Source organism: Rhinoraja longicauda, chromosome 9 (genome assembly GCF_053455715.1).
Source record: "Rhinoraja longicauda isolate Sanriku21f chromosome 9, sRhiLon1.1, whole genome shotgun sequence".
Taxonomy (NCBI): Eukaryota; Metazoa; Chordata; class Chondrichthyes; order Rajiformes; family Arhynchobatidae; genus Rhinoraja; species Rhinoraja longicauda.
This window is the reverse complement of record NC_135961.1, coordinates 2382999-2409773: the sequence shown is the minus strand read 5'-3', so window position 1 is coordinate 2409773 and position 26775 is coordinate 2382999. Positions and strand designations below refer to the sequence as shown.

Here is a 26775-nt window from a genome sequence, read left to right as displayed (position 1 = left end):
CAAAGTAGTCTTTGGACTGGGAGTCAGGGGAGAGGGAGTGTAGAGATATGGAAGGGGAAGGTGTGAAAACGACAGATCAAAGCGGATGCTGTAATTGGCAATGTAGAATGGTTTATTGTTAGCTGAGGGAAAGGTGACAACGTGGCATACAAGCAGTAATATTTAATCAGGAGGTCAGTAGAGGACAGTCGGGGAACTACGGCGGGGAGGGACGGAGAGAGGGGAAAGAAAGGGATACTTGAAGTTAGAGAAATCAATATTCATACTGCTGGGCTGTAAGCTGCCCAAGTAAAATAAGATTTCAAGATTTCAAGATCAATTTATTGTCACATGTACCAATTAAGGTGCAGTGAAATTTGAGTCACCATACAGCCATACTAAGTAAAAAGCAACAAGACACACAGCCACATAAAGTAAAATGTAACATGAACATCCACCCCAGCAGATTCCACATTCCTCACTGTGATGGAAGGTAATAAAGTTCAATCATCTCCCTCTTTGTTCACCCGCGGTCGGGGCTGTTGAACCGTCCACAGTCGCCGCTGCCGACTGTCCGAGGCCCTCGCGTCGGGATGATCGAAACTCCCCGCGTCGAGACGGTTGAAACTCTCCGCGGCACGGAGCTCCCGAGTCGGCCTCTTCCCACCAGGGACCGCGGTCTTCACGGTGTTAAAGTCCACAGGCCCCACGGTTGGAGCTCTCCACAGTCGATCCCCGGCAAAGGATCGCAGCTCCACGATGTTAAAGTCCGCGCCGCGCCCGCGGCATGAAGCGCCGGGCCGGTCTCCGGGAAAGGCCGCCAACTCCTCGATGTTAGGCCGCAGTGGGGACGGAGATACGACACGGAGACAAATCACATCTCTGTCGAGGTCAGAGATTGAAAACAAGTTTCCCCCAACTACCCCCCCCCCCCCCCCCTCCACCCCCCACATAAAACAAACCAAGAAATACTGAAACACACTTTAACACATACTTAAAATAATAAAAAACAGTAGAAAGGACAGACAGACTGTTGGAGGGGCAGCCAGTGCTGGTGGCGCCACCCGGTGGACCCGGGTGAGGGCGGTCCCCCAATACGAGATGCTGTCCCCCAATTTTTGTGTGGGGCCTCACTCTGACAGACAGTCTTGCTGATAAACTCACTGTTAAGGACACTCTTAGAAATCAAGAAGGCAGACCGTTCACCAATTCTCAAGGGCAGCTGTTGCTGGGCAAAACAATGTTGGCCTGGCCAGTATCTCAAAAATTAATACTTAAAAGAAAACTGAGCTATTGAGGGCGTGCAGCGTAGGTTTACTAGGTTAATTCCCGGAATGGCGGGACTTTCATATGTTGAAAGACTGGAGCGACTTGGCTTGTATACACTGGAATTTAGAAGGATGAGAGGAGATCTTATCGAAACGTATAAGATTATTAAGGGGTTGGACACGTTAGAGGCAGGAAACATGTTCCCAATGTTGGGAGATGTTGAGAGGAGATCTTATCGAAACGTATAAGATTATTAAGGGGTTGGACACGTTAGAGGCAGGAAACATGTTCCCAATGTTGGGAGATGTTGAGAGGAGATCTTATCGAAACGTATAAGATTATTAAGGGGTTGGACACGTTAGAGGCAGGAAACATGTTCCCAATGTTGGGAGATGTTGAGAGGAGATCTTATCGAAACGTATAAGATTATTAAGGGGTTGGACACGTTAGAGGCAGGAAACATGTTCCCAATGTTGGGGGAGTCTAGAACAAGGGGCCACAGTTTAAGAATAAGGGGTAGGCCATTTAGAACTGAGATGAGGAGAAACTTTTTCAGTCAGAGAGTTGTGAATCTGTGGAATTCTCTGCCTCAGAAGGCAGTGGAGGCCAATTCTCTGAATGCATTCAAGAGAGAGCTAGATAGAGCTCTTAAAGATAGCGGAGTCAGGGGGTATGGGGAGAAGGCAGGAACGGGGTACTGATTGAGAATGATCAGCCATGATCACATTGAATGGCGGTGCTGGCTCGAAGGGCCGAATGGCCTCCTCCTGCACCTATTGTCTATTTTCTATTGAGCAGTGTCCACAGTCTCTCTCACCCCCACTCTTCTACATTTTGCTTGATGTTTGTAAACCTTATTCCTGTACGTCAACGATGTAGCAAGATTAGAAAGGCGTGTGTGTACATGCCCAAAATATTTTGGCATCGTTGCTCCTTCCCCAAAAGCTTTGCACAATTTTCACAAATTCAAGAACCTGCTGGTTGGTGAGAAGTGACCACAACCTCAAATAAGCTCTGAACTACGTAGACTATTATTGGTATTGTGTAGGAAAGAACTGCAGATGCTGGTTTTAATCGAAGGTAAACACAAAAAGCTGGAGTAACCAGCAGGTCAGGCAGCATCTCTGGAGAGAAGGAATGGGTGACGTTTCGGGTCGAGACCCTTCTTCAAACTTCAGTTTGACCCGAAACGTCACCCATTCCTTCTCTCCAAAGATGCTGCCTGTCCCGCTGAGTTACTCCGGCTTTTTGTGTCTATCTTCTTTCATATATAGTGTTAGAAAATAACTGCAGATGTTGGTACAAATCGAAGGTATTTGTTTCACAAAATGCTGGAGTAACTCAGCAGGTCAGGCAGCATCTCAGGAGAGAAGGAATGGGTGACATTTTGGGTCGAGACCCTTCTTCAGACTGATATATTCTTTAACATATATATGTCTATGTGTGTGTGTGTGTGTGTGTGTGTGTGTGTGTGTGTGTGTGTGTGTGTGTGTGTGTGCGCGTGTGTGTGTGTGTGTGTATACATACACACACTGAACCTTTACTTTTCTCGTTTATTGTATTGTTTACAGAGTACTATGTTTACATATTCTGTTGTGCTGCTGCAAGTGAGAATTTCATTGTTCTATCTGGGATACATGACAATAAAACACTCTTGATAGTCTCTCTCTCTCTTGCGGTGCTGGCTCGAAGGGCCAAATGGCCTCCTGTTGCACCTATGTTCAATGCTTCTAGGTTTCTCTTGACACTTCCCAGAAAGGTTGGTCAGAACAGAATCACATGGTACTCTTCTCACAGTTGATCGCAGTGTGTTCATTCAATTCTCCTCTCCTCTCCTCTCCTCTCCTCTCCTCTCCTCTCCTCCTCTCCTCTCCTCTCCTCTCCTCTCCTCCCTTCCTCTCCTCTCCCCTCCTCTCCCCTCCCCTCCTCTCCCCTCCCCTCCCCTCCCCTCCCCTCCCCTCCCCTCCCTCCTCTCCCCTCCTCTCCCCTCCCCTCCCCTCCCCTCCCCTCCCCTCCCCTCCTCTCCCCTCCTCTCCCCTCCTCTCCCCTCCCCTCCCCTCCCCTCCCCTCCTCTCCTCTCCTCTCCCTCCTCTCCCCTCCCCTCCCCTCCCCTCCCCTCCCCTCCTCTCCTCTCCTCTCCTCTCATCTCCCCTCATCTCCTCTCCTCATCTCCTCTCCTCCCTTCCTCTCCTCTCCCCTCCCTCCTCTCCCCTCCTCTCCCCTCCTCTCCTCTCCTTTCCTCTCATCTCATCTCCTCTCCTCCTCTCCTCTCCTCTCCTCCCTTCCTCTCCTCTCCTCTCCTCTCCTCTCCTCCCCTCCTCTCCTCTCCTTCACAAACACTTGTAACCATCACAGCTGTAACTGAACCACGTTGGCGTCGAGAGAGCTGCAGGCTTCTCCACTGGAGGGAGGGAGGAAGGAGGGAGGGAGGGAGGGAGGGACTGACTGACCGTGTGAATGTTATGCTCTGTGTGTGTGAGCGGTGGAGAGGAGCGAGCAAGTGAACAATACACACACACTTGCTGAACCAACTCACTCTGTGTGGAGCAGCTCTGCTCCGGGAGGTCGACTTTGTTCTCTCGCCCCCAACGATCAGCTTCTCTCTCTCTCTCTCTCTCTCACCTCGGTGAGACTTCTTCTGAGAAGTAAGTGTGCATTTTACTTTATTAGTGACAAGCATTTCCTGTTCTCCAAACCACCTCCATCGCCCGCTGGGGGTTGTTTCTCCTCCAAGATGTAGATTTCCTGATAATGCATTTTCGCCCTAAAGCAATCGGGTTCCACACTTTAGCTGTTGACTGAATAGAAACATAGAAACATAGAAACATAGGTGCAGGAGTAGGCCATTCGGCCCTTCGAGCCTGTACGCACCGCCATTCAATATGATCATGGCTGATCATCCAACTCAGTAACCTGTACCTGCCTTCTCTCCATACCCCCTGACCCCTTTAGCCACAGGGGCCACATCTAACTCCCTCTTAAATATAGCCAATGAACTGGCCTCAACTACCTTCTGTGGCAGAGAATTCCACAGATTCACCACTCTCTGTGTGAAAAAAAACTTTCTCATCTCGGTCCTAAAAGACTTCCCCCTTATCCTTAAACTGTGACCCCTTGTTCTGGACTTCCCCAACATCGGGAACAATCTTCCCGCATCTAGCCTGTCCAACCCCTTAAGAGTTTTGTAAGTTTCTATAAGATCCCCCCTCAATCTTCTAAATTCCAGCGAGTACAAGCCGAGTCTATCCAGTCTTTCTTCATATGAAAGATCCTGCCATCCCAGGGATCAATCTGGTGAACCTTCTCTGTACTCCCTCTATGGCAAGAATGTCTTTCCTTAGATTAGGAGACCAAAACTGTACCCAATACTCCAGGTGTGGTCTCACCAATGCCCTGTACAACTGCAGCAGAACCTCCCTGCTCCTATACTCAAATCCCCTCGCTATGAATGCCAACATACCATTCGCTTTCTTCACTGCCTGCTGCACCTGCATGCCTACTTTCAATGACTGGTATACCACGACACCCAGGTCTCGTTGCATCTCCCCTTCTCCTAATCGGCCACCATTCAGATAATAGTCTGCTTTCCTGTTCTTGCCACCATTTAATGTCAATTTAATTGGGGGGGGGGGGGGGAGGAAGCAAATGAAATGAAATAATGGTCAACTAAGGCCCACAGTCTTAGAATAAAGGGGAGGCCATTTAAAACTGAGGTGAGAAGAAACTTTTTCACCCAGAGAGTTGTGAATTTGTGGAATTCTCTGCCACAGAGGGCAGTGGAGGCCAATTCACTGGATGAATTTAAAAGAGAGTTAGATAGAGCTCTGGGGGCTAGTGAAATCAAGGGATATGGGCAGGCAAGGGTTACTGATTGTGGATGATCACAATGAATGGTGGTGCTGGCTCAAAGGGCCGAATGGCCTCCTCCTGCACCTATTTTCTATGTTTATAACTACTCAAATCGCTGGAGCGAAATATTCTTTTTTTTCATGGGCAACAAAATGAAATGGATCCATTTGTGTGTCATAGAAACATAGGAAATAGGTGCAGGAGGAGGCCATTCAGCCCTTCGAGCCAGCACCGCCACCATACAATTTGATCGTGGCTGATCATCCAGAATCAGGACCCTATTCCTGCTTTCTCTTTGAAAAGTCAGTAGCTTCCGATCAAGGATAGTCCGAGGGTCACCAATGAGGTACATTGTAGTTCAGCAATGCTCTCTGGTTGTGGTATAATACATTCGGTTGTGATACGACCGGTTGTGGTAGGATGATACATTCGCCTGATAACACTGTCCCTGAATCTGGAGGTGTGAGTTTACACACTTCTATACCTTTTGCCCGATGGGAGTTGTGAGTCTGTGGAACTCTCTGCCATGGAAGGCAATGAGCGCCATTTAACTGGATGCTTTCAAGAGAGAGTTAGATTTAGCTGTGAGGGGTAAAGGATCAAGGGCAATGGGGAAAAAGCAGGAACGGGGTACTGGTTTTGGATGATCAGCCATGATCATATTGAATGGCGGTGCTGGCTCGAAGGGCTGAATGGCCTCCTCCTGCACCTCTTTTTTTACTATGTTTCTCCCCATATCCCTTGATTCCGTTAAGAGTTAGAGTGTTTTGTTGTGTGGAATGGAAAAACAACAATGAAAGTGTTTACTGACTGCAGTTCTACAGGCCCATTGATACAATAATAACACTACAGTTATTAATAATACAATAATATTAGGTAATCAGACCACAACAGTACAATGCTGAAGTAGCAATGCAGCCAAAACAAAGCCCTGGTTGCTCATAGAGTTGTGGTTAAACTGAGAGGGTCAAGAGTTTAATGGTTGCTGGGAGGGAGGTCACAGTGCGTGAATCGGGAGGTCATCGTTAGGGTGGCCATCTGTCCCGGATTAGCCGGACATCCGTACATTGGGCTAAATTGGTTTGTCCCGTACGGGACTGCCCTTGTCCCATATTAGGCCCGGGGGGGCGCTGTAGGCCCGGGACGCTGTAGGCTCCGTTCTAAATGGCCTACCCCTTATTCTTAAACTGTGGCCCCTTGTTCTGGACTCCCCCAACATTGGGAACATGTTTCCTGCCTCTAATGTGTCCAATCCCCTAATTATCTTATATGTTTCAATAAGATCCCCCCTCATCCTTCTAAATTCCAGTGTATACAAGCCTATTTGCTCCAGCCTTTCAACATACGACAGTCCCGCCATTCCGGGAATTAACCTAGTGAACCTACGCTGCACGCAAGTCAAATCACTAGCTCCCCTTGCCTTGCTGACACTGACAGAAAGGTTGTTCTCTCGACACCAGGACACGAGGTTCTCAACCTCCTTGTGTTGGACGGAACGGCAGATGCTGGTTTTCCCGAAGATAGACACTAAATGCTGGAGTAACTCCGCGGGACAGGCAGCATCCGTGGAGAGAAGGAATGGGTGACGAATCTCCTTCCTGTGCTCTGTCTCATCATTATTTGATATCCGGCCCGCCAACGATGCTGTCGCCTGCAAATTTGTAAATTGAATTAGTCATAGTGTCATAGAGTCATAGAGTCCTACAGCACAGAAAGAGGCCCTTCGGCCCATCGTGTCCGTGCCGCCCGTTACCAAACACAGTCTAATTTTAATCCCATTTTCCCGCATTTAGAACGTAGCCCTGATGTTGTAGCATTTCAAGTGCCCATCCAAATGCCTCTTAAACGTTGTGAGTGTTCCCCGCCTCCACCACCACCCCACCACCAGATTTGTACACGGGCGATTTGGCGCGGTGGTGGAGTTGCCGCCTAACAGCGAATGCAGCGCCGGAGACCCGGGTTCCATCCCGACCACGGGCGCCGTCTGTACAGAGTTTGTACGTTCTCCCCGTGATCTGCGTGGGTTTTCTCCGAGATCTTCGGTTTCCTCCCACACTCCAAAGGCGTACAGGTTTGTAGGTTAATTGGCTTGGTAAATGTAAAAATTGTCCCTAGTGGGTGTAGGATAGTGTTAATGTGCGGGGATCGCTGGTCGGCGCGGACCCGGTGGGCCGAAGGGCCTGTTTCCGCACTGTATCTCTAAACTAATCATGGCTGCACAGCCGTGGATTTACAAGGAGTAAAGAAGGGGGCTGAGAACGGCGAGCCTTCATGTACACAAATTCAAGAAGCCAACAATATCGGTCAAAGGTGCCGTTAAAACTGTGAGGAAACAGTAGGTCTTTCCACACTCTCGTAGTTGCAATACAAGTTCACAGATTGAGCTGAGGCAAGGCCTGTGGGCAGGAGAGAGCTGGATACATTCACAGCCCATTCCTAAACCAGCATCTTCTTCATCATCATCATACTTTATTAGCCAAGTATGTTTTGCAACATATAAGGAATTTGATTTGCCTGACAGTCAATAGACAATAGACAACAGACAATAGACAATAGGTGCAGGAGGAGGCCATTTGGCCTATCGAGCCAGCACCACCATTCAATGTGATCATGGCGTGATCATTCTCAACCAGTACCCCGTTCCTGCCCTTCTCCCCATACCCCCTGACTCCGCTATCCTTAAGAGCTCTATCTAGCTCTCTCTTGAATGCATTAAGAGGAATTGGCCTCCACTGCCTTCTGAGGCAGAGAATTCCACAGATTCACAACTCTCTGACTGAAAATGTTTTTCCTCATCTCCGTTCTAAATGGCCTACCCCTTATTCTTAAACTGTGGCCCCTGGTTCTGGACTCTCCCAACATTGGGAACATGTTTCCTGCCTCTAATGTGTCCAACCCCTTAATAATCTTATACGTTTCGATAAGATCCCCTCTCATCCTTCTAAATTCCAGTGTATACAAGCCTAGTCGCTCAGTCTTTCAACATATGACAGTCCCCGCCATTCCGGGAATTAACCTAGTAAACCTACGCCGCACGCCCTCAATAGCAAGAATATCCTTCCTCAAATTTGGAGACCAAAACTGCACACAGTACTCCAGGTGCGGTCTCACTAGGTCCCTGTACAACTGCAGAAGGGACCTCTTTGCTCCTATACTCAACTCCTCTTGTTATACCGATAAAAAGCAACAAGACACACAGAATACATTTTAACATGAACATCCACCACAGTGACTCCTCCACATTCCTCACTGTGATGGAAGGCGACAAAAAAGTTCAATCTCTTCCTTCTTTGTCCACCCGCGGTCGGGGGCCTCGAGCCTTCCGTTGACGGGACAATCTTGGCTCCCGTAGCCGCCGGTCAGGCCCTCCACCTCTGGGCGATCTTCGGTTTAAACCAGCATCTGCAGTTCCTTCCTAGATACCCTGGGTGATGATGGGATTTCTTCCATAAACCACTTTCGTCAGAATGATCGTAATGGTTTTAGGAGAATTTTTAAAGTAAAGGTTGAATCCTGAGTTAGATCTCAGCCAACACGATAGTGAGAAGATGCTATCTTTTATTTAATTCTCACTCGTTAAAGCAGTTACGGATGAGAGTGATAGAATATTTGGGAGGAGATTGTTATTTTAGAAACTGTTTCAATAATGACATCCAAACAGTTGGTCATGGAGCCAAACGGTGTGGAAACAAGCCCTTTGCCCCAACTTGCCCACACCTGCCAACATGTCTCATCTACACTAGTACCACCTGCCTGTGGTTGTCCACATCCCTCTAAACCTGCCCTATCCATGTACCTGCCTAAATGTTTCTTAAACGTTGAAATAGTACCTGCCTCAACTACCTTCTCTGCCAGCTCATTCCATGCGCCCCACCACCTTTTGTGTGGAAAAGTTGCCCATTGGTTTCCGATTAAATCTCCCACCCCCCCCCCCCCCCCCCCCCCCCCCCCCCCCCCACCTTAAATCTATGTCCTCTGGCTCTTCATTCCCTGACTCTGGTAAAATATCTATCCATTGAATCTGAGGCTCTATAAGGCGCTGGTCAGGCCGCATTTGGAATATTGTGAGGGATTTTGGGCCCCATATCTGAGGGAGGATGTGCTGGCTCTGGAGAGGGTCTAGAGGAGGTTTACAAGAATGATCCCAGGAATGAGTGGGTTAACCTATGATGAGCGTTTGTCGGCACTGGGCCTGTACTCGCTGGAGTTTAGAAGGATGAGGGGGGACCTCATTGAAACACACAGAATAGTGAAAGGCCTGGATAGAGTGGATGTGGAGAGGATGTTTCCACCAGTGGGAGAGTCTAGGACTAGAGGTCACAGCCTCAGAATTAAAGAATGTTCCTTAAGGAAGGAGATGAGGAGGAATTTCTCTCGTCAGAGGGTGGTGAATCTGTGGAATTCTTTGCCACAGAAGGCTGTGGAGGCCAAGTCAGTGGATATTTTTAAGGCAGAGATAAATAGATTCTTGATTAGTGCGGGTGTCAGGGGTTATGGGGAGAAGGCAGGAGAATGGGTTAGGAGGGAGAGATAGATCAGCCATGATTGAATGGCATAGACTTGATGGACCGAATGGCCTAATTCTGCTCCTATCCCTTATGACCTTATGAATCTATTAATTCCTCTAATGATTTTATACACCTCTATAAGATCACTCCTCATCTTTTTGCGCTCCAGGGAATAGAGTCCTAGCCTGTTCAACTTCACCCTATAGCTGAGACCCTCGTGTCCTGGCAACATCCTTGTAAATCTTCTCTGCATCCTTTCCAACTTAATAACATCTTTCCTATAACATGGTGCCCAGAACTCAACACAATATTCTAAATTTGGCAAGGATTCTGGGACCACAAAAGTGGGTGTAAGGGGCGAGCTGCCAGAGGAGGTAGTTGAGGCAGGTACTATCACAACATTTTTGCGGCACGGTGGCGCAGCGGTAGAGTTGCTGCCTTACAGCGAATGCAGCGCCGGAGAACCGGGTTCCATCCCGACTACGGGTGCTGTCTGTACGGAGTTTGTACGTTCTCCCCGTGACCTGCGTGGGTTTTCTCCGAGATCTTCGGTTTCCTCCCACACTCCAAAGACGTGCAGGTTTGTAGGTTAATTGGCTTGGTAAATGTAAACATTGTCCCTAGTGGGTGTAGGATAGTGTTAGTGTGCGGGGATCGCTGGGCGGCGCGGACCCAGTGGGCCGAAAGGGCCTGTTTCCGGGCTGTATCTCCAAACTTAAAAACTAAAAAAGAAAGAGAGCAGGTCGTGGAAAGGATTGGGGCATTACAGACCCACTTGTCAAATTGACTAAACCAAATATTGATTTAGACCGACTCTAAAAGACTACAATTATGCAAATGGAAATAAATTGTAATGTGACTTTAAACAAGTGCCACAAATCTCAGACTCAACCAGGATGACTTTAACAAGGAATATAACTATTTGTAACTATAAATTATAATTGAGAGGAAAATAACATTTAAAAATGCTAATACCATCTCGAGTCATAGAGTGATACAGTGTGGAAACGGGCCCTTCGACCCAACTTGCCCACACCAGCCAACATGTCCCAGCTACACTAGTCCCACCTGCCTGCGTTTGGTCCATATCCCTCCAAACCTGTCCTATCCATGTACCTGTCTGTTTCTTAAAGGTTGGGATAGTCCCAGCCTCAACTACCTCCTCTGGCAGCTTGTTCCATACACCCACCACCCTCTGTGTGAAAAAGTTACCCTCGGATTCCTATCCTATGAGCACAAATGGGATTGTTATCCGAAGATAGACACAAAAAGCTGGAGTAACTCAGCAGGTCCGGCAGCATCTCTGGAGAAAAGGAATCTGTGACGTTTCAGGTCGAGGCCCTTATTAGACAATAGACAATAGACAATAGGTTCAGGAGGAGGCCATTCGGCCCTTCTAGCCAACACCACCATTCAATGTGATCATGGTTGATCATTCTCAATCAGTACCCCGTTCCTGCCTTCTCCCCAATAACCCCTGACTCCGCTATCCTTAAGAGCTCTATCTAGCTCTCTCTTGAATGCATTCAGAGAATTGGCCTCCACTACCTTCTGAGGCAGAGAATTCCACAGATTCACAACTCTCTGACTGAAAATGTTTTTCCTCACCTCAGTTCCAAATGGCCTACCCCTTATTCTTAAACTGTGGCCCCTGGTTCTGGACTCCCCCAACATTGGGAACATGTTTCCTGCCTCTAACGTGTCCAACCCCTTAATAATCTTATACGTTTCGATAAGATCCCCTCTCATCCTTCTAAATTCCAGTGTATACAAGCCTAGTCGCTCCAGTCTTTCAACATATGACAGTCCTGCCATTCCGGGAATTAACCTAGTAAACCTACGCTGCACGCCCTCAATGGCAAGAATTGAATTATTCAACCCTTATCTCACTGCCTGCTAACTAACAACCTAACCCAAATGCAGGAAGGGGGAACTTACAACAGTTGGGTGGAAAGATTACTCATTTGATGAATTAGTTGTTCAACTACATCAAATGAGTAGGGCTAATGTGTGAGGCATTGCTGAGTGAAGGGGAGATCAGTGAGTCATTCTGAAATCGCTGCTTGGAGACTGAGTTCAACTTTTTTAAACGATTCTTCCCTCACCCTCGCCCCTGCCCCCACCTTCTTTTGACAACCCTGGTCCTTGGTACTGAATGGGAAGATGTTGCAAGAGTTACAAACCACACGGGGGTTGAGTTTAGTATAGTTTAGAGATACAGCGCGGAAACAGGCCCTTCGGCCCACCGGGTCCGCACCGACCAGCGATCCCCGCACATTAACACTATCCCACACACACCAGGGACAATGTTTACATTTACCAAGCCAATTAACCTACAAACCTGCACGTCTTTGGAGTATGGGAGGAAACCGAAGATCTCGGAGAAAACCCACGCAGGTCACGGGGAGAACGTACAAACTCCGTACAGTCAGCACCCGTAGTGGGGATGGAACCTGGGTCTCCGGCGCTGCATTCGCTGTAAGGCAGCAACTCTACCACTGACCACCGTGATAGCGTGTTTTTACAGTAGGGGCCCTGTCTTCTGAATTGTAAAACCAAGCAAATGAGATGAGGGTTCAAGAAAAGTGTGGCAAATGCTGTGCAAATACTGGTGGTCACCATTGTGATCAGCATGAGAACCCTGCTGGAGGGGGAACGAGACCAGAGAAGATATAAAGGTCCTGCACCAATGATCATGTTTTAAAGGTATCACAAAATGTCCCGCCCCCTCCCCTGACATCAGTCTGAAGGAGGGTCTCGACCCGAAACGTCACCCATTCCTTCTCTCCCGAGATGCTGCCTGACCTGCTGAGTTACTCCAGCATTTTGTGATACCTTCGATTTGTACCGGCATCTGCAGTTATTTTCCTACACATATTTTAAAGTTACCTCAGTGCTTTGGATAAGATTTTAAAGCAAAGAACTTTCCAGAATGATGGGGATTTTTCCACAGAAGGTGTGTGTGAGTGTGTATGAGTGTGAGCGTGCTTGTGAGTGTGTGAATGAGTGTGTGAGCAGGGCAGGCAACTCAAGAGATGCCAATGTATGCATTTAGCTTAATTTGTGGAGACAAAATCTGGCAGGGCGGGTCACTGTTTCATTCCACCGTTCTATGCCTCGGGCAAGGTTTGACAAGAATTGAGATCAGGCTCTGCAAAACAACACCAGCCTAGAATCATGGAGTAATGTAGCAGCCAAACGTGAACTTTGACCTAACCTATCCATGCTGACAAAGGTGCATTCCCAGACCAGTCTGAAGAAGGATCTCGACCCGAAACCTCACCCATTCCTTCTCTCTGGAGATGCTGCCTGACCTGCTGAGTTACTCCAGCATTTTGTGAATAAATACCTTCGATTTGTACCAGCATCTGCAGTTATTTTCTTATACTATATATTTAATCTATGTTTGTGTTCAAGCAAACACAGATGGAATGTGACTACACCAGATGTTTCTATTCTGATGTAGAACTTCACTCAACCATCTGACTGAAGTGAAGTTCTCTGGACAGGGCCGTGTGTCCAGAGAGGGCTCAGTCCGACTGTCTAGTTTAGTTTAGAGATACAGCGCGGAAACAGGCCCTTTCAGCCCACCGGGTCCGCGCCGACCAGCGATCCCCGCACATACTCCAAAGACGTACAGGAATGTAGGTTAATTGGCTGGGTAAATGTAAAAATTGTCCCTAGTGGGTGTAGGATAGTGTTAGTGTACGGGGATCGCTGGGCGGCACGGACTTGGTGGGCCGAAAAGGCCTGTTTTCGCGCTGTATCTCTAAATCTAAAAAAAATATCTGAAACATGTGTAGGAAAATAACTGCAGATGCTGGCACAAATCGAAGGTATCACAAAATGCTGGAGTAACTCAGCGGGTCAGGCAGCATCTCGGGAGAGAAGGAATGGGCGACGTTTTGGGTCAAGACTCTCCTTCAGAATGATGTCAGGGGAGGGGGCGGGACATTTTGTGATACCTTTAAAACATGATCACTGGTGCAGGACCTTTATATCTTCTCTGGTCAAGTCAAGTCAAGTCAAGTCAATTATATTTGTATAGCACATTTAAAAACAACCCACGTTGACCAAAGTGCTGCACATCTGATTAGGAAAAAAAAAAAAGAACCATACAGTGGCAGGCAGCCAAACACAACGGCGCGGCCATCTTGAACAAAATGTTTAACTAAAGTCTCTGTCCCCCTCCAGCAGGGTTCTCATGCTGATCACAATGGTGACTTCACCAGCATTTGCACAGCATTTGCCACACTTTTCTTGAACCCTCATCTCATTTGCTTGGTTTTACAATTCAGAAGACAGGGCCCCTACTGTAAAAACACACTATCACGGTGGCGCAGCGGTAGAGTTGCTGCCTTACAGCGAATGCAGCGCCAGAGACCCGGGTTCCATCCCCACTACGGGTGCTGTCTGTACGGAGTTTGTACGTTCTCCCCGTGACCTGCGTGGGTTTTCTCCGAGATCTTCAGTTTCCTCCCACACTCCAAATTCGTACAGGTTTGTAGGTTAATTGGCTTGGTAAATGTAAACATTGTCCCTGGTGTGTGTAGGATAGTGTTAATGTGCGGGGATCGCTGGGCGGTGCGGACCCGGTGGGCCGAAGGGCCTGTTTCTGCGCGGTATCTCTAAACTATACTAAACTCAACCCCCGTGTGGTTTGTGACTCTTGCAACAGCTTCCCATTCAGTTCCAAGGACCAGGGTTGTCAAAAGAAGGTGGGGGCAGGGGCGAGGGTGAGGGAAGAATGTTTTTTAAAAAGTTGAACTCAGTCTGCAAGCAGCGATTTCAGAATGACTCACTAATCTCCTCTTCACTCAGCAATGCCTCACACATTAGCCCTACTCATTTGATGCAGTTGAACAACTGATGCATCAAATGAGTAATCTTTCCACCCAACTATTGTAAGTTCCCCCTTCCTGCATTTGGGTTAGGTTGTTAGTTAGCAGGCAGTGAGATAAGGGTTGAATAAGGTCCTCGACCTGAAACGTCACCGATTCCTTTCCTCCAGAGATGCTGCCGAACCTGCTGAGTTACTCCAGCTTTTTGTGTCTATCTTCGGATAACAGTCCCATTTGTGCTCATAGGATAGGAATCTGAGGGTTCCACACAGAGGGTGGTGGGTGTATGGAACAAGCTGCCAGAGGAGGTAGTTGAGGCTGGGACTATCCCATCGTTTAAGAAACAGTTGGACAGGTACATGGATAGGACAGGTTTGGAGGGATATGGACCAAACGCAGGCAGGTGGGACTAGTGTAGCTGGGACATGTTGGCTGGTGTGGGCAAGTTGGGCCGAAGGGCCTGTTTCCACACTGTATCACTCTATGACTCGAGATGGTATTAGCATTTTTAAATGTTATTTTCCTCTCAATTATAATTTATAGTTACAAATAGTTATATTCCTTGTTAAAGTCATCCTGGTTGAGTCTGATATTTGTGGCACTTGTTTAAAGTCACATTACAATTTATTTCCATTTGTATAATTGTAGTCTTTTAGAGTCGGTCTAAATCAATATTTGGTTTAGTCAATTTGACAAGTGGGTCTGTAATGCCCCAATCCTTTCCACAACCTGCTCTCTTTCTTTTTTAGTTTTTAAGTTTAGAGATACAGCCCGGAAACAGGCCCTTTCGGCCCACCGGGACCGCGCCGACCAGCGATCCCCGCACATTAACACTATCGTATTCGCACTAGGGACAATGTTTACATTTACCAAGCCAATTAACCTACAAACCTGTACGTCTTTGGAGTGTGGGTGGAAACCGAAGATCTCGGAGAAAACCCACGCAGTTCACGGGGAGAACGTACAAACCCCGTACAGACGGCGCCCGGAGCCGGGATCGAACCCGGGTTCCGGCGCTGCATTCGCTGTAAGGCAGCAACTCTACCGCTGCGCCACCGTGCTGCCACTGTTGTTTGCAGAACTTGGCTTGTAGTGGAGATTACTCATTGCCACAGAGGGCTGTGGATATTTATTAAGGCAGAGATAGATAAATTCTTGATTAGAACGGGTGTCAAGGATCGTGGGGAGAAGGCAGGAAAATGGGATTAGGAGGCAGAGATCAGCCGTGATTGAATGGCGGAGTAGACTTGATGGGCCGAGTGGCCTACTCCTATAATTTGTGAACTTGTAAAGTTGATAACTGAAGACCCTTCTTTTTATCTTCGGTGTAACCAGCATCTCCAGTTGTATAAGAAAATAACTGCAGATGCTGGTACAAATTGAAGGTATTTATTCACAAAATGCTGGAGTAACTCAGCAGGTCAGGCAGCATCTCGGGAGAGAAGGAATGGGTGACGTTTCGGGTCGAGACCCTTCTTCAAACTGATGTCAGGGGGGGCGGGACAAAGGAAGGATATAGGTGGAGACAGGAAGATAGAGGGAGATCTGGGAAGGGGGAGGGGGAGAGAGGGACAGAGGAACTATCTAAAGTTGGAGAAGTCGATGTTCATACCGCTGGACTGCAAACTGCCCAGGCGAAATATGTGCAAATATCAAACTTACTTGATAACTGTAGTGGCTATGTTGTGCAATGTTGTGTTTTCTTCATTTTCCCAACATGAAAAACGATATGGTTTAAAAATATTTTGGCGGCACGGTAGCGCAGCGGTAGAGTTGCTGCTTTACAGCGAATGCAGCGCCGGAGACTCAGGTTCGATCCTGACTACGGGTGCTGCACTGTAAGGAGTTTGTACGCTCTCCCCGTGACCTGCGTGGGTTTTCTCCGAGATCTTCGGTTTCCTCCCACACTCCAAAGACGTACAGGTATGTAGGTTAATTGGCTGGGTAAATGTAAATGTAAAAATTGTCCCTAGTGGGTGTAGGATAGTGTTAATGTACGGGGATCACTGGGCGGCACGGACTTGGAGGGCCGAAAAGGCATGTTTCCGGCTGTATATATATGATATGATATGATATGATATTTAGCTTGCAATTAAGTTGAAGGCTGTCAGTATTTACCTCACAGATATAACTTCCGAACATGCGATGTGCAGGTTTCGTTTCTTCTAAGCCTTGCAACGGGGCGTTTGTGGTGGCGTTGTGGTAGAGTTACTGACTTACAGTGCCAGAGACCTACACCATGGGTGCTGTCTGTATGGAGTTTGTACGTTCTCAACAGCCCTGGCTCTCTGCTTCTCCACTGCCGATGGAAGTAAAATGGATGAAGGGGAGCCAGCCCAGAAAGACCTTGGTGTCCTTGACAACTGAAAGTTGGCGTGCAGGTACAGCAGGCAGTGAAGAAAGCGGTGGCATGTTGGCCTTCATAACGAGAGGATTTCAGTAGAGGAGTAAAGAGGTTCTTCTGCAGTTGTACAGGGCCCTGGTAAGACCACATCTGGAGTATTGTGTACAGTTTTGGTCTCCTAATTTGTGGAAGGACATCCTTGTAATTAAGGCAGTGCAGCGTAGGTTCACGAGATTGATCCCCGGGATGGCGGGACTGTCATATGAGGAAAGATTGAAAAGAATAGGCTTGTATTCACTGGAGTTTAGAAGGATGAGAGGGGATCTTATAGAGACAAATAAAATTATAAAAGGACCGGACAAGCTGGATGCAGGAAAAATGTTCTCAATGTTGGGCGAGTCCAGAACCAGGGGCCACAGTCTAAGAATAAAGGGGAGGCATTTAAAACTGAGGTGAGAAGGAACTTTTTCACCCAGAGAGTTGTGAATTTGTGGAATTCTCTGCCACAGAGGGCAGTGGAAGCCAAATCATCGGATGAATTTAAGAGAGAGTTAGATAGAGCTCTGGGGGCTAGTGGAATCAAGGGATATGGGGAGCGGTTGGGCACAGGTTACTGATTGTGGACGATCAGCCATGATCACAATGAATGGCGGTGCTGGCTCAAAGGGCCGAATGGCCTCCTCCTGCACCTATTTTCGGTGTTTCTATGAGTCTGCACTGACCAGCGATCTCCACACATTAACAGCCTTGAGCAGCACCAGGGTTGAAAATGTTGAGGAACAGCCCAGAAACAGGCCCTTTGGCCCACCGAGTCTGCACTTTTTTACACCTACACAAAGCCAATTAACCTACAAACCTGCACGTCTTTTGAGTGTGGGAGAAAACCAAAGATCTCATAGAAAACCCAAGCGGTCACGTGGAGAATGTACAAGCCCTGTACAGACAGCACCTGTAGTCGGGATGGAACCCGGGTTTCTGGCGCTGTTAGCGGAGTCAGGGGGTATGGGGAGAAGGCAGGAACGGGGTACTGATTGAGAATGATCAGCCATGATCACATTGAATGGCGGTGCTGGCTCGAAGGGCCGAATGGCCTCCTCCAGCACCTGTTGTCTATTGTCTATTGTCTGATGTAAGGCAGTAACTCTACCGCTGCGCCACCGTGTCGCCTGACAGTCAGATAACTATTTTCCCAGAGTGCAAATGTCAAATATGAAAGGGCGTAGCTTTCAGGTGAGATGGGCAAAGTTCAAAGGAGCGGTGCAAGTGTTTTACCCCGAGAGTGGGGGTGTCCGGATGTATGTGTTATGTGTGGTGATGGCCAATGTACGAGAGGCATTTAAGAAGCTTTTAGACGCACATGGTTACGCTGAGAAATGAGGGATATGGATCATGTACAGGCAGATGAGATTAGTTTATCTTGGCATCATGTTGGGCACAGGTTCTCTGGGCTGACGGGCTTGTTCCTGGGCTCCACTGTTCTGTTCTATCGATAGGTGCTTGACTGTGGGAGGAAAACCAAATATCTCAGAGAAAATCCGCGCGGTCACGGGGAGAGCGTACAAACCCCGTACAGACAGGACCCGTAGTCAGGATGGAACCCGGGTCTCCGGCACTGTAAGGCAGCACGGTGGCGCAGCGGTAGAGTTGCCGCCTTACAGCGAATGCAGCGCTGGAGACTCAGGTTCGATCCTGACTACGGGCGCCGTCTGTACGGAGTTTGTACGTTCTCCCCGTGACCTGCGTGGGTTTTCTCCGAGATCTTCGGTTTCCTCCCACACTCCAAAGACATACAGGTATGTAGGTTAATTGGCTGGGCAAATGTTTAAAAAAATTGTCCCTAGTGTGTGTAGGATAGTGTTAATGTGCGGGGATCGCTGGGCGGCGCGGACACGGTGGGCCGAAGGGCCTGTTTCCGCGCTGTATCTCTAAATCTAAATCTAAAAAATCTACCGCTGCTATTTATTTCACAAAATGCTGGAGTAACTCAGCAGGTCAGGCAGCATCTCAAGAGAGAAGGAATGGGTGACATTTCGACCCGAAACGTCACCCATTCCTTCTCTCTTGAGATGCTGCCTGACCTGCTGAGTTACTCCAGCATTTTGTGAAATAAATAGCTTCGATTTGTACCAGCATCTGCAGTTATTTTCTTACTCTAACTCTACCGCTGTGCTGCCGTGCTGCCCCTTACTTGCCGTTTCACCCACGTGCCGTGGCACGAGATGCACAACTTGCCCTTTTTTTTTAACCTCCTCACTTCTCGCCACCCAGGGACCCAAAAAAACCTCCTTTCAGTGAAGCAGCAGTCTTGTAGTTTGATGGTTACGATGTCTTATTGTGGAAAGCGAATGTAGATTGAATGCCTGCAGAAAACCAATGTCCTGTCCAAGAGAGGTGTCGGAGGCTGCATTTCCTCTCGCAATAAATTCTCAGTTGCCCTCCATTCCTCCCATTACCTCTCTGCATTTGAGCTCCTACACTTTTCCAACAAAGGTCAATGCAAGTTTGGCAGACAGAGGAGACTCATTTTCCAAGGTATTTATTCACAAAATGCTGGAGTAACTCAGCAGGTCAGGCAGCATCTCGGGAGAGAAGGAATGGGTGATGTGCAAACGTCACCCATTCCTTCTCTCCCGAGATGCTGCCTGACCTGCTGAGTTACTCCAGCATTTTGTGAATAAATACCTTCGATTTGTACCAGCATCTGCAGTTATTTTCTTAAGACTCATTTTCCAACCAGCCCTGAAAATACAAATGGTGATTTTGGCAGTTTCAGAATGCAAGCCTTTCCACTTTACGTTGGGACTGACTAGTTCTGACAAAAGGCTATCAACCTGTAACACGATCCCTAGTATTCGCTCTCCACTTCCCTCTTCTTCATTTTGGTATTCCGAAGAGGAAGGTGCTTATGCAAGAGTTCTTTTAACGTGGTTTTATCTGGTGTATTGTGTACAGTTTTGGTCTCCTACTTTCAGGAAGGACATCCTTGCTATTGAGGCAGTGCAGCGTAGGTTCACGAGGTTAATCCCCGGGATGGCGGGACTGTCACACGAGGAAAGATTGAAAAGACTGGGCTTGTATTCACTGGAATTTAGAAGGATGAGAGGGGATCTTATAGAAACATATAAAATTATAAAAGGACAAGCTAGATGCAGGAAAAATATTCCCAATGTTGGGGGAGTCCAGAAACAGGGGCCACAGTCTAAAAATAAAAGGGAGGCCATTTAAAACAGAGGTGAGAAAAAACGTTTTCACCCAGTGAGTTGTGAATTTGTGAAATTCTCTGCCACAGAGGGCAGTGGAGGCCAAATCACTGGATGGATTTAAAAGAGAGTTAGATAGAGTTCTAGGGGCTAGTGGAGTCAAGGGATATGGGGAGAAGGCAGGCACGGGTTACTGATTGTGGATGATCAGCCATGATCACAATGAATGGCGGTGCTGGCTCGAAGGGCCAAATGGCCTCCTCCTGCACCTATTTTTTATGTTTCTATGACTATTGCACACCTACTAACATACCTTCTTGACAGAATGTCTTGGTTCAACAACAATGGATTATTGGAGACCAGGAGATAGATTGTTTGTGAAGACAGAACCAAAGTACTTGTCTGTGTCTATCTTCGGCTTAAGCCAGCATCTGCAGTTCCTTCCCACGCTATATTCATCCTGATTCATCCTGATCTAGCATTGATCAGGCCAATCCCACTGCTACTTTCCCTAGTGCCCTGGACCACATTGTGACAGGGGGCCATTCGGTGGTATATGGCCGGTCTGGGGTTTGGTTTTGGGACTCGGGCAAGCATCATCATCATCGTACCAGAAGTTCGCCTCCCAGGTGTCCTTTAGCTAACATAGTCCAGACCTTGTATGTAAGAAAGAACTGCAGATGCTGGTTTACACCGAAGATGGACACAAAATGCTGGAGGAACTCAGTGGGACAGGCAGCATCTCTGGAGAGAAGGAACAGGTGATGTTTCGGGTCGAGACCCTTCTTCAGACTGAGAGTCAGGGGAGACTGAGATATGGAAGGGTAAGGTGTGAAAATGACAGATCAAAGTAGATGGTGCTAAGGAAAAGTAGAATGTTTTATTGTTAGCTGAGAGGAAGGTGGCAACGAGGTACACAATCAAAAGAGTCTGAAGAAGGGTCTCGACCCGAATCGTCACCCATTCCTTCTCTCCTGCGATGCTGCCTGACCTGCTGAGTTACTCCAGCATTTTGTGAATAAATACAATCAGTAATATTTAATCAGGAGGTCAGTAGAACTAGTCAGAGACCTAGGATGGGGGAGGGACGGAGAGAGAGGGAAGGGTTAATTGAAGTTAGTGAAATCAATATTCATACCTGGATTTTAAGCTGCCCAATCGAAATATCTACAAAAACAGGGATGTAATGCTGAGGCTCTATAAGGCGCTGGTCAGGCCGCATTTGGAATATTGTGAGCAATTTTGGGCCCCATATCTGAGGAATGATGTGCTGGCTCTGGAGAGGGTCCAGTGGAGGTTTACGAGAATGATCCCAGGAATGAGTGGGTTAACCTATGATGAGCGTTTGTCGGCACTGGGCCTGTACTCGCTGGAGTTTAGAAGAATGAGGGGGACCTCATTGAAACACACAGAATAGTGAACGGCCTGGATAGAGTGGATGTGGAGAGTCTAGGACTAGACGCCATGGCCTCAGAATTAAAGGACGTTCTTTTAGGAAGGAGATAAGGGGGAATTTCTTCAGTCAGAGGGTGGTGAATCTGTGGGATTCTTTGAAACAGAAGGCTGTGGAGGCCAAGTCAGTGGATATTTTTAAGGCAGAGATAGATAGATTCTTGATTAGTGCGGGTGTCAGAGGTTATGGGGAGAAGGCAGGAGAATGGGGTTAGGAGGGAGAGATAGATCAGCCATGATTGAATAGCGTAGTATTGATGGGCCGAATGGCCTAATTCTACTCCTATCCCTTAAGATCAGGTGGTGTTCCTCCAATTTGCATTGAGCCAGTTGAGGAGGCCCATGACAGAAAGGTCAGTATGGAGGGGAGTTAAAGTGTTTAGCAACCGGGAGATCGCGTAGGCCTAGGCAGACTGAGCGGCGATGTTCAGCGAAACGATCACCAGGCCTACGCTTGTCCTCGCCGATATATAGGAGTCCGCACCTGTAACAGTGGATAAAAGTAGATGAGGTTGGAGAAGGTGCAAGTGAACCTCTGCCTCACCTGAAAGGACTGTCGGAGTCCCTGGACAGAGTCGAGGAAGGAGGGGTATCGGGACAGGTGTTGCATCTCCTGCGGTTGCAGGGGAAAGTACCAGACCTTTACTGGGCCTAGTCTCCAATGCTTCTCATGCACAGCCATCTCATGGCACCTACATCAGCTCACACGCCATTTTCACTCCCCTTCTTCCAGACTTTGCCCGATTTAAAGCTTTTCTTTGCTACTTCCCTCACTTTACTTAGCTTCCTCCAGTTCCCTTCTTAAGTTATCAATTTTTTTTATTTCTCTCACTTCTCATTTCCTTGCTGCTGAATTACCTCAGCAAACAACCACATATATTAACCCCATAACACCCGATTCCGCACAGCAAGCAACATTGCTTAAACCCATCTTTTCTCCAAGTCTGAAGGCCCTCCAAGTCTGCTGGGTGAATCTGACTCTATCCAGCTGCCACCTCATGCCAATTAAACATCGAAACATAGAAAATAGGTGCAGGAGGAGGCCATTCGGCCCTTCGAGCCAGCACCGCCATTGATTGCGATCATGGCTGATCATCCACAATCAATAACCCGTGCCTGCCTTCTCCCCATACCCCTTGATTCCACTAGCCCCTAGAGCTCTATCTAACTCTCTTTTAAATTCATCCAGTGAATTGCTCTCCACTGCCCTCTGTGGCAGAGAATTCCACAAATTCATAACTCTCTGGGTGAAAACGTTTCTTCTCACCTCAGTTTTAAATGGCCTCCCCTTTATTCTTGGACTGTGTCCCCCTGGTTCTGGACTCCCCCAACATTGGGAACATTTTTCCCGCATCTAGCTTGTCCAGTCCTTTTATAATTTTATACGTCTCTATAAGATCCAATAGAAACGTATAAAATTGTTGGGGAACTCTGCACTGTTGGGGGGACATTACTGAGGGGTTGCAGCCCATGCTGAAGGTAAGTAATGAAGGAGTATTACACTGTCAAAGCGCGGTATTGAGGATGAATGATACTGTGTATTGTGGACAGATGTTACTGATGAATATTATAGTAATGGAGACATTAATTAGCTGATTGGATACTGCACCTTTTTTTTTTAATCAAAAAATGTATTCATTTATTTATAAACAATGCAATAAAGCAAAACAGAACCCACCAACAGAATACGATACAAACAAATATACCAAATGGAATTATTATACAACTACTAGTGGAGTCAAGGGGTATGGGGAGAAGGCAGGCACGGGTTACTGATTGTGGATGATCAGCCATGATCACAATGAATGGCGGTGCTGGCTCGAAGGGCCAAATGGCCTCCTCCTGCACCTATGTTCTATGTTTTCATGGATTCATGTTCTATGTTCTATGGATTCAACAATGGCTGATTGGGAGATACCAGAGGGTAATGGTTGACAACTGTATGTCAGGTTGGAGGCCAGTGTCTAGTGGAGTACCCCAAGGATCTGTGTTGGGTCCACTGTTGTTTGTCATTTACATTAATGATCTGGATGATGGTGTGGCAAATTGGATTAGTAAATATGCAGATGATACTAAGATAGGTGGTGTAGTTAATAATGAAATAGAGTTTCAAAGTCTACAGAGAGACTTGGGCCTTTTGGAAGGGTGGGCTGAAAGATGGCAGATGGAGTTTAATGCTGATAAGTGTGAGGTGCTGCATTTTGGTAGGACAAATCAAAATAGGACGTACAGGGTAAATGGTAGGGAATTGAGGAATGCAGTGGAACAGAGGGATCTGGGAATAACTGTGCATTGTTCCCTGAAGGTGGAATCTCATGTGGATAGGGTGGTGAAGAAGGCGTTTGGTATGCTTGCCTTTATAAATCAGAGCATCAAATATAGAAGTTGGGATGTAATGTTAAAATTGTACAGGGCATTGGTGAGGCCGAATCTGGAGTATGGTGTGCAGTTCTGGTCGCCAAATTATAGGAAGGATGTCGACAAAATGGAGAGGGTACAGAGGAGATTTACTAGAATGTTGCCTGGGTTTCAGCAATTAAGCTACAGAGAGAGGTTGAACAGGTTGGGTCTTTATTCTTTGGAGCGTAGAAGGTTGAGGGGGGACTTGATAGAGGTTTTTAAAATTTTAAGAGGGACGGACAGAGTTGACGTGGGTAGGCTTTTCCCTTTGAGAGTGGGGAAGATTCCAACAAGGGGACATAGCTTTAGAATTGAGGGACAAAAGTTTAGGGGTAACATGAGGGGGAACTTCTTTACTCAGAGAGTGGTGGCTGTATGGAATGGGCTTCCGGTGGAAGTGGTGGAGGCTGGCTCGATTTTATTATTTAAGAGTAAATTGGATAGGTATATGGATGAGAGGGGATTAGAGGGTTATGGTCTGAGTGCAGGTAGATGAGACTAGGTCAGAGAGAGTGGTCGGCGTGGACTGGTAGGGCCGGACGGGCCTGTTTCCATGCTGTAGTTGTTATATGGTTATATGGTTTCTATGTAACTCAGCGGGACAGGCAGCATCTCTGGAGAGAAGGAATAGGGTGACGTTTCGGGTCGAGACCCTTCTTCAGACTGATGCTAATAATTTGGTCTTGGTAACTGGTTGATTTTACTGTTTGCCTTCTTCTTGTTCTTTCAGAGACAATGAAGGACAGGCTTGAAGAATTGATCGGACTTTCAAAACTTCACCAAGTGTCGACAGAGGCTGAAGATAAGCCTGATTCCCATCAAGAGAGCTTTGTGTTTGAATGCGACTTCATTTTGCAGGTTCTTTACAAGACGGTGCTCCAGATTTGGGAGGAAAATGGACGCCTGAAGGCGGACATCAGGCGCCTGGGCAAACAGAACAATCGCTTTCTGACTTCAATGCGACGTTTCAGCAGCATTAAGAGGGATTCCAGTTCTATTGCTAAAGCCATAAAGGGGCAATGCGAGAAGATCCAGCAGAGGCTGCAGAACCTCAGCAACTACAGCGAAGAGTTAACCGACGCCCACGGGCCCAACGCTGCCATCGTCCGCATTGCCAAGGCACAGCATTACACGCTCCTCCACGCATTCCACGACGCCATGCTGGATTACAACATGGAGGAAATGCGGCAGCGGGAGAACTGCAAGACCCGGATCCAGCGGCAACTGGAGATCATGGGGAAGGATGTGTCAGGCAACGAAATGGAGGAAATGATCGAGCTGGGCAAATGGGACGTGTTTTCCGAGAACCTGCTGAGCGAGGTGCGAGGGGCTCGGAGCGCCCTGACGGAGATCGAGCAGCGGCACCAGGAGCTGCTGAAGCTGGAGTCCAGAGTGCGAGAGATCCACGATCTGTTCCTGCACATGGCCTTGCTGGTGGAGCAACAGTCTGACACCCTCAACAACGTCGAGGTGAACGTTCAGAAGGTCCAGGATTACGTTGGTGTGGCCAGGACTCAACTGGCAAAGGCAGTGGAGCTGAAAAGGAAAAACATCTGCCGACAGATCTTCTGCTGTTGTGGTTGCTGCCCTTGACATCCCTTCCTCTCACTCTGCAGACGCTGGTACAAATCGAAGGTGGACACTAAATGCTGGAGTAACACAGCGGGTCAGGCAGCATCTCTGGGGAGAAGGAATGGGTGACGTTTCGGGTCGAGACCCATTTTCAGAGGTCCTCTACGGATACACTTGATCCCAGGTCAATTGAAATAGTTAAATTAAGGTGGAGATCAATAAATATTTGAAAGATCAAGGATTTGAGGGCAAGGGTGAATTGACCCGAAACATCACCCATTCCTTCTCTCCAGAGATGCTGCCTGACCCGCTGAGTTACTCCAGCATTTTGTGTCTCTCACTCTGCCTTGATACAGCTTTATAATTTCACGGCAAAAACTAACAACACCCTCTCTGAGCAAATGGAGGAGATAGCAATGATATTCTCCTGTTGAAGGTGGTATTCTCTATTGCTGCAGCCTCTCCAGGTTTCAACAAAAGATTTTAATTGTGTGGGAAGGAACTGCAGATGCCGGTTTAAACCGTAGACACAAAAAGCTGGAGTAACTCAGCAAGTGACAAGTATCTCTGGAGAAAAGGAATAGGTGACATTTCAAGTCGAGGCCCTTCTTCAGACTGACGTTTCAGGTGGAGGCCCTTCTTCAGACTAAGGGTCTTGACCCAAAAGGTCACCTATTTCTTTTCTCCAGAGCTGCGGTCTGATCTGCTGAGTTAAACATCAAAACATAGAAAATAGGTGCAGGAGGAGGCCATTTGGCCCTTCGAGCCAGCACCGCCCTCCTTACCAATTCATTGTGATCATGGCTGATCGTCCACAATCAGTAACCCGTGCCTGCCTTCTCCCCATATCCCTTGATTCCACTAGCCCCTAGAGCTCTATCTAACTCTCTTTTAAATTCATCCAGTGAATTGGCCTCCACTGCCCTCTGTGGCAGAGAATTCCACAAATTCACAACTCTCTGGGTGAAAAAGTTTCTTCTCACCTCAGTTTCACCTCCAGCGTTTTGTCTATGAAGGATTTTAATTGTTTGCTTTGCTCCCATATCACTGACCTACACCCCTCACCCTCCTTACCAAAGGCTCGGGGCCCTCCCGCCCCTGCACAACACGGGTCCACTCCTTTTTCGAAAATCTAGACTTGAAATACAGGCCAATTATTTCTCATCTGACTCCAGAGATGGCTGTACTCCCTGTACAGAACCAGAATGTCACATGGAAATCAATCCATGGATGAACACAGTATTGTTTGTTGTGTGGCCGTTGATTCCCGTGCTACGGGTGCTATGCTATTTAATCCAGCCTGGTTCATTCGCCACTGTCCTTTCAGTTCAATTATTTTCCTCCCACACTCCAAAGACGAG

General features: G+C 47.6%; 1 protein-coding gene across 1 annotated transcript; it reads left to right on the top strand.

Annotated features, from left to right (window-relative positions):
- Positions 1-3786: 3786 nt before the first annotated feature.
- Positions 3787-25435, top strand: stx11a (syntaxin 11a). The gene is made up of 2 exons (XM_078405750.1): positions 3787-3893; positions 24573-25435. Exon 2 carries the CDS (start codon positions 24578-24580, stop codon positions 25433-25435), a length of 858 nt encoding a protein of 285 aa, XP_078261876.1. The 5' UTR covers positions 3787-3893; positions 24573-24577.
- The last annotated feature ends 1340 nt before the right edge of the window (positions 25436-26775 follow it).